Source organism: Patiria miniata, unplaced genomic scaffold (genome assembly GCF_015706575.1).
Source record: "Patiria miniata isolate m_02_andy unplaced genomic scaffold, ASM1570657v1 HiC_scaffold_16, whole genome shotgun sequence".
Lineage (NCBI taxonomy): Eukaryota > Metazoa > Echinodermata > Asteroidea > Valvatida > Asterinidae > Patiria > Patiria miniata.
This window is the reverse complement of record NW_024037054.1, coordinates 14625823-14638646: the sequence shown is the minus strand read 5'-3', so window position 1 is coordinate 14638646 and position 12824 is coordinate 14625823. Positions and strand designations below refer to the sequence as shown.

The 12824-nt window shown below is 40.6% G+C and overlaps 1 protein-coding gene across 1 annotated transcript; it reads right to left on the bottom strand.

Annotated features, from left to right (window-relative positions):
* Positions 1 to 3217: 3217 nt before the first annotated feature.
* LOC119723078 lies at positions 3218 to 12752 on the bottom strand. Its single transcript, XM_038193577.1, has 8 exons — positions 12614 to 12752; positions 10729 to 10992; positions 7461 to 7535; positions 7233 to 7307; positions 6194 to 6268; positions 5981 to 6058; positions 5739 to 5807; positions 3218 to 5439 (listed from the first exon to the last, which is right to left on the bottom strand). Exons 1-8 carry the CDS (start codon positions 12614 to 12616, stop codon positions 3232 to 3234), a joined length of 2847 nt encoding a protein of 948 aa, XP_038049505.1. The 5' UTR covers positions 12617 to 12752; the 3' UTR covers positions 3218 to 3231.
* Positions 12753 to 12824: the final 72 nt, after the last annotated feature.

Here is a 12824-nt window from a genome sequence, read left to right as displayed (position 1 = left end):
TTAGGATACTATGGGGAAAAAAATATGTAAAACTGAAATCTTTTATGTAAGATCAAGAAGACTGAAGTCTTTTGAAATGATAGTTATACAGACGACGAGTGTACTTTTGTTGTATGTGCTCTGTGCCCAAACAAGAGAGGACACTTTTTTTTACCACTTTTGAGAGCCCACTGGATGGGAAACACCGCATTTGCGTCCTGGTTCGTGCATGTATGTATGCATGAATAAGTTATATTCATAAATACCTTTTCGGTAAAAAAAATATATTTTCCTTCTAAAAATCAAAACAAGTCAAAAGCCAGACATTGCTAACCATTTTGTTACTGCATTTTGTATCAAACACCCCTCTGACTATAATATGGAATGTCCCTCTACAATTCCTTACCTTATAAGGACATTGGCGTCGCGCGTAATTACGCGCGATGTCACGCAAAATGCAGCTGGGCGGGTGTAGTTTGAATTTTGGAATTTGAAATACTGATTCAACCCTCCTGCTATTTAAACAGTCACAGACAGTCAACATTTCCATCCACTTTCCCTGCTATACTTTTAACACAGGCTAGTCACCAGTGGTCAGATCATATGTCAAGCAAGCACTGTGACAAACTCAGTCAACAGACCATGGACAGACAAAGCAGGCAAGTTGGCTTATCAATTACCCACAGTCAAAGCAAAGCTGTTTCAAGTTACACGGGAAGTCACAGCCAGTCAATCCTGCTTTACAATGTATGTGGGCTGGGAATTTATAACTGTTGAAAACAGTCACTTGATTGCGAGGACAACTTGCCACAGAATGCATGTTTGCACAGGAGGATTAAACTGGTGCTCAAGACATACCATGAAAATAATTGCATTTATGAGACACACTTCATTCAAGAATTCTATTATTATTTAATTAAATAAAGCATGAGAATTTACATAACAAAAGTATTCATTAAAAAAGAGCTAAATAAACCAATAATGAAGTACATCTTGACAATATAGGCTTAACTTAAAATTATGAACTAACAAACGTTCCAACAGAATGACATTTACACAAATGCTTCAAAAGGGGCCTCGTATAGCCGAGTGGTTAGAGCGTGGAGCTACAGAGTGGAAGGTCGGCAGTTCAAATCCCATGCGGACCAAAAACTGGAAAACTCTCTCTGACGACCCAACAGTGAAACAAAAATGGGTACCTGATTCATTCAGGGAAGGTAAGACGGCGAGAGGAGAGGACTGGGCCCCGCCACTCATATGCCGCGCCCAAGACACAGTGGACCTCTAACATCCAACTGCCCCTACGGCCAGTAACGGCTATGGGTACCTTTATCTTCAAAAATATTTAGGATACGCACTGAACTGGACAGACTTATAATGCCAATGCATTGAAGCAGCTGTACGCCATCTTGGGTCACCCACGACCGCATGCAGCAAATGCAAGGTTTTTTTATGTACATGTGCAATTCCACACTAATGGGCCCAAAAGTGTGACATTTGAGAAGACCTTTTATGTTTTGATAAAACTACGATCTTGTCTCTCAATTTTTGCTGTAAACATTGCAAGCTTCGAACAAATATCCTCACCTGCAAATGATATACATTGTAACTGGTTTTGTATTTTAGAAAATTTAGTGGATATTGTTTTAAAAAGTGTTACATACGTAACGAAGGACAGACATTTTTGAAAAAGTCACAAAGTACATATAACTATAACATTTAATGATCCCCTAATGTTGACTTATTTAAGAAGATGTACCCTGGAGGAATGTCATCAGTCAACATCTAGAAAACTCAAGAATCAATTTGAAGAATTATTTTACATTTTATAATCAGGATTTATACAAAAATATAACTTTTCTTGAAAATGACAGCACACAAGGTGCCATGATTTTACAGGATGCTTTAGACTGTCATTCACTAACAGTCCAGTAAGGTACATGTATTTCATAATAATTTGGTAGTCTTGTTTTTTAACCCTTACTCTCTGAGGGTAGTTTACTGCATGTCAGTTGGTTATGCCAATGCCCTCCAGCTGCAGTTATTTGGCAGATAACAAGTCTTAACAGTGAAGGCTCCAATTGGCAGGAGTTGGAGGCCCTGGAGGGTGCCTGATACTGACCAGCTGGGGGCACTCACTTTGTTATCAGAGGACTCTCATTGTTCTCTGTGGCATGTATTGGAGTGCCTGTCCAGTTACCCTTGAAATGACATGGCAGATATTGGAGGGCCATGCAAAAAACATAGGAGATTTTCTTGAGGCACAATTGGCATGCATTGGAGGGTCAAGTAGGGTAAGGGTTAATGTTTGTAAATGTTGTATACAGTGTATTCCAATAACAAAGTCTTTCTTAATATTTTTTTTTCAATTTTGCTATTTTTGCCCAATACATGTATTTGTCAAATATAGTACCTAACTTCACAGCTTTTCTTTGATTGCAAACCCTACATGTATATGTACATTTACATTATGAAACAAATCTACTTGCATGCATGAACCTGAACTAAATACATGTACATGTATGTCTCTCTTCAAGTTTCATTTTGTTTTAAAATCCATCACAGCGCTCATGTAACAGCTATGTGATATCTCTCGTAGCATGGAGAGAATATAAAAACTCATGGCAAAAAAGAAATGCTGGAAGATGTCAACACTTTGTGATATTAAAAAAATGTAAGTCTATAGATACGTGTAGGTAGTGAAAAATAAAGACCTTATACAAAAACGAACGGGATGGATGGAGATTTTCATTGTAAATTTGATTGTTGAACCAAGACAACTGGACTTAAACTTCACGACCTATCTGGGTTGCTTCTTCTATTCCAAATGGAATCCCTCAAAATTCTCTTGGATTATTGCACTATAAAATATGGGTTTCTGATAATTTTAATCCAACTTACATTTTTAACAAATTGAAATTATATGTTATCATGGCAATACATAATGTTCATTACACATGGATGTTGTGTCTATGATCTTCTGTAATTGGAAAGAAACATGCATTGCTTAACCTTGTGTAAAGAAACCTGTATATCTAAGGATATAATAATTAAATGCTGCAATTTCTGTAGGCTGTTTTAGGTTGTTGCAATTTAAACTAACTCACTTGTCAGTTTTACACATACATTTTTGTTTTCATAGGAGGGGCAGGATAGGAGGGGCAACTGGACAGGCTGGGGCAGGACAGGCAGGTGGAGTTGACAGGTGCTTACCCAGGGGATGTTGCCTAACCTTTGTCTTGGTTCGCTATTTCAAGTCATTTTGTCCTTGATCCTTTTCCTGACATGACGACTGTAGGAATCCACTGCCTCTTTGATATCCTTCCACATCTGATCTCTGTCTTGACTGTTCCCAGGGCACAGTTCAAGCACCGCCCTTTTAAGAGCACCCAACCTCTCTGGATGTAGTTTGCTCAATCCTCTAACCCCCCGACAATTGGACGCCATTCGTTCCTCGTCAAGGAACAACATGTGGCCTAGTTCCCTGGCAATCTTCTTATGGTCGGGAGCAAATGCTCTCAGGGGCAACAGCACCTCCTGTTTGACCACCAGCTGCTGTACTCCATTTTCATTGGTGATGGTCTCCAATTTGTCCATGACGTCTTCCATCGTTTCGCTCTTTGTTCCGCTGGAGTTGGAGCTCACATATAAGGAGAGCAGATGTTGATATTTCCCACTTTGGAGGGCCACAGCCTGCTTCAGACCGGCGACATCCCTTTCCAGTGCTGAAATCCGTGTCAGCTGGTCAGAGGGAAATGTGGGAATAATAAGCGGTGTCATCAGTGTTGGAGACAGCCGAGGAAGCGTCAGCGTTGGCAAAGGAGGCATTGTTGAAAATGAGGTAGCCGCTGCGATGGAGACAGGGTGCGGATGTGGCTGGGATACTGGAGGCAGTAATGATGATAACTGGAAGGCCCCTGATAAATCACTGTCTTTGGTATTGCTTTCCAGGGGAGCACTAGGTTCATCGTTGGTAACGCTATCTCTTGACGGAGGCAGGGGAGCATCAGGTTCAAACCTGCCTGTTTCAACAGTCATGTTGTCTTTAGCCTTCTTTCTAACGTGACGACTGTATGCATCCACGGCTTCTATGACTTCCTTCCACCTCTGGTCTTGCTCTTCGCTGTTCCCGGGGCATAACTGTAACACTGCTCTCTTCATGGCACTCAATCGATTTGGATCTAGCCTGTCCATTCCCCTCACTCCCCGACAATTTGACTTCAGTCGCTCTTCAGCCAGGAACAGAACGTTGGCCAGCTCCCTGCCAATCTTCTTATGATCAGGAACGAGGGCCGTCATGTGATGCAGCACCTCCCGTCTGACCACCAGTTGTTGCTCTCCGTCTTCATCGGTGATGGTTTCCAATTTGTCCATGATGTCAGCCATCGTTTCGCTTTTGGTCAGGTATGTGTAGTTTCTCATGTATATGGACATTAATCGTTGGTATTTTTCATCTTGGAGGGGGATGGCTTCCTTCAAAATGGCCACTTCCCTCTCGAGTACGTCAATGCGTATTGTTTGTTCCGAGTGAAGTGTCAGGGGTACATGAGGTGCTGTCTGAGTATGAGGCATCGGAGTTGTCATCTGTCTCAAACAGGGAGGCAGCGTTGGAGTTGAAGCTTGGGGCATGGTGTCAAGAGTAGAGACTGAAATGGAGATGGGAGTTGGTAGTGGTTGGGATGCTGGCGGCACCGGTGTAGATGACTGGAAAGCCAGTGGTGCATCGTTGGTTACGTTATCCCTCGACAGAGGCAGGGCAGCACCAGGTTCAACCCTGCCTGTTTCAACAGTCAAATAGTCTTTAGCCTTCCTTCTAACGTGACGACTGGATGCATCCACGGCTTCTTTGACTGCCTTCCACCTCTGGTCTTGCTCTTCGCTATTCCCAGGGCATAATTTTAACACTGCTCTCTTCATGGCATTCAATCGTTTTGGATCTAGTCTGTCCATTCCTCTCACTCCCCGACAATTTGACTTCAATCGCTCTTGATCAAGGAACAACATGTTCCCCAGCTCCCTGCCAATCTTCTTATGATCAGGAACAAGGGTTGCCAGGGGCTGCAGCACCTCCTGTCTAACCACCAGCTGTTGCTCTCCATCTTTGTTGGTGATGGTTTCCAATCTGTCCATGACATCATCCATCGTTTGGCCTCCTGTTAGGTTTGGAGGCACTAGTGATTGCGCAGGGAAGGCCTCTGATGCACCACTGTCTACATCATTCCTTGAAGGAGACAAGGGCGCTTCAGGTTCATCAGGTACATCTGATATTTCGACAGTTTTCTTTGCATTTTCCTTTATCTTGTCGAGTTCCTTTTGGAGCTTCTCAAAAGTAGCAGCAGCCTTTTCTTGCAAGCTTCTCAAAGTATGGCCCTGTGGCATGATGTACTCAAAATCAATGTCATCCTCGTCTTCTTGATCTTGTGAATCTTGGGCTGGCTCATCGATGATCACATCTACGATCTGTATTGAATATGTATGCAAGTAAAAAGCTTGTGTTAATCATAATTCATTTATTTTAAGCTGGAGGATAGGAGGGGATAGGGTAGGGAGGTGGGGAAGGGGTCAGGGGAGATACAGCGGAGCTGAGGGGGCCAATGGTAGATATTGGGCAGGTAGTTTATGTACCCTCAACAAATCACTTATACAACTACTTCTAATACCCAAGAAACTATTACTTTATCAAAATGAAATTAAACAGGGTTGATCATTTAATACTTCTGAAACTGAGACTTATTATGATATACAGAAAGACTCTTTACCTGTTCTTCAGCCCCTGCAGTTGCATCTCCCATTTCTCCAGCAGTCTTTTTCACTGGCCTTTGTTTTACCTTCAAGCAACAATAGATTGAAAACAAAAATTACCTCAAATACTTGGGGAGTATTTTCCCTTTCCCGGCCTACATTTGGCAAATGACTGAAAACAATTGACACTTGGGAAATTGAAAATTCATTCGTTTATTACAGAACACATTATGTGAATACAGTGCATAATGATTCTTACCAATTCATCCTCTGCTAAGGCTGAGCTTTTCCTCTTTCTGTTTTCTGCTGTCTGTGATCCCTTCGAAGGACCTTGCTCCTGTAAACAATGATGAACGTGTAAGTACTTGTGCTAGACAATAAAATTTACTATAACTGTAAGTTATAGTTATAAAATTTACTATCCAGGTAGCATTCTCACTTGTGCTAAAAAAAGTGTTTATTTTGTACTTACATCTTCCTCTCCCAGAACTGGAGTCTGTTCTGAAGGTTCAGGATGTTCTTTGCTTGAAGATGGCCCCTCAGAATCCTGTTTAATGATACAACAAAAACGGAACGTTCTACCGAAAGTCACTGCAAACATAAAAATAAGTATTCATGTTTGTTAACCCTACCCTCCAGTTGGATGAAACCCTGCTAAATGCAGCAACATGCAACACTTGTTCCTAAATGACATGCCTGCCCAGTGTAGCAAGATCCATCAGGTCAAAAGTCTTAATGGGAATATACATCATTTGCTTTTGCTGTAATTTCCAGAAATGGATGGAATTGGGGGGTTGGAAATATATAGCAAATATAGTTACACTGACTTTTTTGAGGTTTTGGGTTCGAAAATGCTAGAAAAACAATCATTTTCCTGTAGTCTGGTTCCCTGACTCCATTTAAGAAGAAACAGAGCAGTTTACATATATTGGGGAATTGTAAGGTCAGGGAACCAGTCTAGCTGGCTTGTACCCGTCCATAGGTGTGTAATCGATTGCAAACAAGTGCGATGGTCAACTGGGGCCAGTATTTGAAAAAAAGCCAGTTTTTTCCAACGCTGATCGGCCGGTCAGCATTGGAAATTGATACAAAAATACCACTTTTTTTGAAAATGACAGTATACCAGGTGCCATGATTTTACAGGATGCTTTACACTGTCATTCACTAACAGTCCAGCAAGGTATTTCAAAATGATTTGGTAGTTTTATTTTTTGATGTTTGCAAATGTTGTATTTTCCCTTTAAGGTCAAACTGCCTCAGAGTCTGTGGTCACCGAATGCAGCAGGCTACAACTGTGGCATTGTTCAAAGGGACTACATGTAGCTCTCATTATCTCAGAACTGGCCGTTAATGCACTGGTGTTGGTAGCTGAATGCATCAAAGTGCACCAGACTTTTACATCAGATGCACTGTGCTGCATCTGGCAGGGTTCGGGTTAAAAGGAAAATTTACAATCAAGCCAGCATTCACATTTGTACCAAGTTTACAAAATCCACAACTGCTATGCTTACAGCTTCATCTCCCAGAAGTGACGTCTGTTTGGAAGGTCCAAGATTTTCCTCTCTTGAAGACTGTCCCTTGCCAGCCTGTCATTTAAAAAGACAAAAATAAGAATTTGAATTTGCTTCTATGAACAAATGATAAAACATCAAATTGAGTAAATAAAAGTTGGCAATAACATTTCACTCAGTGGTAGCATTCTCATTGGTATTAAGAAAAAAACATTTTTGTGTACTTACAGTTTCATTTTCTTCTACCAACATCCACTTGGAAGGTCCAGGGTTTTCATCACTTGAAGACGGAACCTCTTCGTCCTATCAATTGAAATAATAAAACTAACTCAATAAACATGTATTTATAGCTACATTTTTGGTCAGGAAATGTAATGAATTCTTCAATATACTTTTTAAAAATATATGTACACATTTCAATGAAATCTTTTATTTTTGGAAAGTGTGGATATCTCTTTATTTAGTTTCATATTTAGAGTGACTACTTATACAACCCCAAACTGCCTAAGCACTGGTTTTATGGATTAGTCAAGGACTAAATACAGTGAAGTACAATGTAATAAAAGTGCTTAAGGTTTAACATACAAAAACCATTCCGAGCTGGAACATGGCCAAACTGCTTATTTTTTTGCCGTCTTTTACATGTAACATTTTAATTTTACATAAATACCCCCATCATAAAAGGTGAATAAAAACATCTGGGAAATTAACTAAATCTTTGACTTGTCTTAACACATAGCACAACCTCTTTGTTCGAGACTTATGTTAGTAAAATTTTGTGTGAAATGAGTACATGTAAGAACTAGGTACTGAGTGACAGAAAAATAACATGCAAAACAAAATCTGAACTAAAAGGTCTACGATGAAATAATGAAACGCCTTGGTAAAACAGGGGGCGGGGGTTGTGTCTTGGTGTGATGTTATTGAAATATTCTTACCTCGCAGTAGATGTTTAAGTTGATATCTCCATTGTAGATGACATCATCGCTTTGTTGACTTCTTAGGCGTACCAGGAGTGCTGACTGCTCGTTTCGCTCTCTATAGTTTCCAGCATTTTTCTTGTGGACTTTGTGTTCAGCATTAGCTTTCGAGTTTCAGACTTTTGATATGCAATCCGTTTTATGTAAAACTCTTATTTTTGCTATGGCCTAATAACTAAGATTCGTATGTTCAATGCAAATTTTTGTTCATCTCCCCCCGGTATGTTTAATTAATTAATTTAGCCCCCTAGTAGTTCCTCAGGACTACCCTGCTAAATCCGACAGAGTCCAACGGTAGTTTCCTGCTCAATCAACTGTGCCTTATTTTCAGTTGTCTGCTGGCTCCAATAGAGTTCAACTTGGCGTTTTAATGCAGTTCAGTTGCCTGCCGAATCCATCATATCGAAATCAGGAATGAACACAAGGGGTTTACCGCAAAATCCAACAATTGGGGATATGATATAGTTGGATCTTGTTGGATTCAGCAACACTCTCCAAAGATGAGCGACTCGTGGCAAAATGTGATGAAAACATTTAATGGGCTACATGACACATATAATAACATGCGTATACATGAAATTCCCGACCATGCTGTATAGCACAAAAGTCAGCACCATGTACCCTGATAAACTGTCCTATGCAAACAAACCTTCTTTGCAAAGTTGTCCTTTCAGTCAAAATCAATGAAGTGAGTCTTTTAAAAGTAAATAGCTCCCAGCCTACATTAACCCTTTCCTTCCCATGGGCGACTTTTGTGGACAAGAACTACCCCCCTGCTGGTTCCCATGGGCGACTTTAGTCGACCAGGAAACCACACACAAAACACCCTCAACACAGATATATTCACTACTTTTCAGAAAGTCGGTATGTTGATATGTTTGGCCGCCCATACATCAACCATATACTAGCTGAAAGAGTGTTTTCGGATCTTTCTAATGGTGTAGTTTATTTATAGGGTTACCATTACAAAAAAATGAGAAAAGTGCTTCAGAAGTATCCATGCACAATTTGAGGTATGGAGTGCCATTTGGTCATGTGGTAAAATGGCTTGCAGTTTGATAAATGGGACCAGATGAACAAAAAGGCATAACTTTCTTATATTTTCGCATATGGACTTCATTTTTACATCAGATAAAAGAGTAAGATTCAAGGAACAAACTTTACACACAACACCTATGATTTTAATCACTTCTTGGCAGTGAAAATCTGGGTTGAAAAAAGTAAGTTTTGGACTTGTGGTCAGTTTGTTCACGCTCTAGTGATTTCCGCATGACTGAGCAAACAATTCGGTCCTGGGGAGAGCCAAGTCAATAAACAATGTGGGCATGAAAGGGTTAAGCAGGATTGACAGCCTGTGACTGTTTATGTATTAACTTGATACTGCAATGCTTTGACTGTAGTTGATTGATATATATGCCAGCTGTGCCTACCACTTGCCTGCTTTTGTCTGTTGACTGAATTTGACTAGTCACAGTGCTTGCTTGAAATGTGATGACTGCTGGTGACTAGCCTGTGTAAAAGGCATGGCAGGGAAGCAGATTGATTTTTGACTGTCTGTGACTGTTCAGAAAGCTGGAGGGTTAATGCAATCAAACAATGCATGTTCCACTGTCTACGACCATGTTTATACAGTTTTGACAAACACTCTAGCTGCTATACCGCCAACCATGCTAATGTACACAATAAACATGTACTGAACTTCGTGCTGCATGGTCCAATAATACCGTGGACCATTGGATATTTTCTATCATGATTTGTTCATTGTGGGTAGTACTGTTAACAAATGGCACAACCTGTTTTGAAAACATTTCTAGAGAAATCTTTCTTTAAAATGGGACAGCAAAACTGTGACAGAATCATCCATGGTATGAGTCACTACAAAGCCTGCTCACTCGTACATATTGCTCACTAGTTTCCAACTTGCCTTTACATACACAAACATTTTTCAGTGGAAGGGTGACCACTGCTTCATTCCTTCAAAATCCTCAAATTTACTTTTGCAGGTCCCAATTTCATGGCTTTGCTTACTGTTAACGAGAACCCCCTGCTTACCAAAACAGAAATTTCTGTGTTTATGGTAAGTGTATTTCATGGGTTAGCGAGGGATTTTACAGCCCGTAACTGAGGATTCTGTGCTCACAGGTTTAGCACAGCACTTTTCTGGTTGCACGGTTAGCACAAATTGGTGATCGTAAGCGCGGAATTCTGTGGTTAGCAGAGCAATGAAATTGGGCCCAGACGATATCCAATATTATGTAGGTCTACAGCTAAGCATGGCTGAACGTAAGAAAGCATGGTACAACTTAAGATCTTGACATTCTCCAAAATCAACCCTTTATTGAGAGGCATACAACCCCAATCTTTCAAAATCCTCTAAAGCAACTGGTTGATGTTGGAGGATTGAGGAGGGTTAGTTGTAAGAGATTGTGCCATGTATTCAGATGGTTAGTTTCCCAGATTGTTCAATTCCTAATCATTTACAGTCTGGGTTAGCCAGAGCCAATCATTGCACTCACCGATGAGACAGGTGGCCCTTCCACCGTCATAGAGACAAGATTCTCCCCTCTCAGCAGCACCAGACCCAGGGCTCTCTTCTCCTCCCTCTCTGGCATCTTGGAGCTCTTGGGCTTGATCTTGCGAAACTCCTCACAGTCCCCGAGCACCAGGTTCATGTGTTTGTCAAAGGCCAGGAACGTGCCGATGAAGGTGCGGCCGTCTTGTAAGGATATCCGCATCCGGAAGTTGATGTGTTGCAACATCTTGGAGCTCTTGCCGACCGTCTGCAACAAAAAAAATGATTTCACAATCAACTTGACTCGACTATTTGAAGTCTTGCACATTGACTAGTCTGTGGAAATCGTTTTAATATGTACATACATTTTAAACAACCGATAAGTCGGTAATCCTTACTTTTAGGACACCTCTATTTTGTATGAGTTCTGTTCAAAACTGACTTTTGCAGATGACTGTCCAGTACCAAAGTGACTTTTGCAGGCTAAAGAAGTCTTTTTTCTTCAGACAAACTCATGTTAGTTAGAATATTGAAAGCACTTTCAAAGAAAATGTGACTTTCCTACATTTTTTGCAGTTTGCCATCTTGCTTTTTTAATATATTTTCTGTTTGTCATCGTCGTCTTTAACCCCTCATAAATCAAAGCCCTGCCCTCTTTCTACAAAATTAAACCTGCTGATATTCAAGAGGTGTCATTGCCAAATGTTCAAATGTGCCAAGAAATATCAGAATGTCACTTTTGATTGTCATTTAGTCAGCTGTTTTGGTGAGTCTTTTAACCTTATATAGGAAAGGGGTCCTAAAGGTAAGGATTACCGATAAGGCTCCTCACTCAATTTTTTTGGGTAATTTTGTTTTTAATTCCCACGATTTGCCCTTTGGTGATGTATGTGGCTAGATTCGTGAACGTGGCTTGTAAACTATGCCAAGCTCCATCACCATTTTGAACCTGTTACCTAGCGAAATCGTCTCTTCATGACACAAACTGAACATTATTTTACCGTGTGATAAGCAATCACAAGTCACATACGAATCTTTCTTGAAATCTGCTTTTACTGCAAACCTTGCAATTGAACGAAATTTGACCTCCTCCTGATGCATGTGATTTACTGGACTCATGCCAACCTCCTCGTCCCTAGTGCTTACTTTATTTCCAAACTCGTTTCCAATAGGAAGCAGGAAGTAGAGACGAGATTTGACTTTCCCCAAGTGACGCATACGCTTTGCCTTTATTATTACATGTATGCTGTCTTGTTTCGTATGATTCAACGGCTATTTTCTGTCACAGCTAGAATAGACATTGTTTTAGACAAGTTTCCAGTCCTTTCCTCTCTCACCGCACCGCACCGCACCGCACGCGGGCGCACTACTGCTCACCGCGACGCGAAAATAATTTTTATTTTTCTGAACAAATAACGTGGCATATTTTTGAGTAGTTTGATTGATAGGGGTCATGGGGGTGTAGGCCCTAAGTGGCGCCACCAACGTCAAAATAGCCCCCCCTCAAAAAAACAAATTTTTTTCTGCGGCCAAAAAATGAAAAATTGTGGGCAACATTTTTGACAAAATTTAACCTTCTAGGCCCTAATCTAAAATAATTTAGTTCTAAAAAAATCCTGGGTGTGCCACTGTTCCAAGTATGGCTACCCCTTTATTAACGGAGGATGGAGGCCAATACAATGGCAATCATGGCAATTATTATTACATAAACAGCATTGGACCATACATTCCATTCAAATGAACATTATTACTGACACTACTATTGTATTTTAATAGATTTGGTGGGTTTTTATTTTACTTCATTTGCCGGCAGAACTACATTTATGTTGCAAAATAAGTACAAATCCTGTAAATACATAATTCATTATACATGATAAACTCCATTTTACCATTTTGAAGTGATGGATGACGGCGGATTTCTGCAGAAATTAACAGCGTCTCCTCAGACTCTTGCAAATCACACGAGACGCGCCGCCTGTAAAACGTTTTGTGCTGAGCACAAAGGTCAAACAAGGATCACAAGCCAATCAGACGTCTCGTTTCAATACAGTCTACCCATGAAAGACCCGTTTCTATTGGCTATTGTTAAAAAAGATGGCT

What these genes read in the sequence shown, in the direction of transcription:
- LOC119723078 (XM_038193577.1), bottom strand. An exon ending in CACTTCTGGGAGATGAAGCT is followed by an intron (nt 6,269 to 7,232) that starts GTAAGCATAGCA and finishes ATCATTAAACAG; the next exon opens with GATTCTGAGGGGCCATCTTC. An exon ending in CCTTAGCAGAGGATGAATTG is followed by an intron (nt 5,808 to 5,980) that starts GTAAGAATCATT and finishes TGTTGCTTGAAG; the next exon opens with GTAAAACAAAGGCCAGTGAA.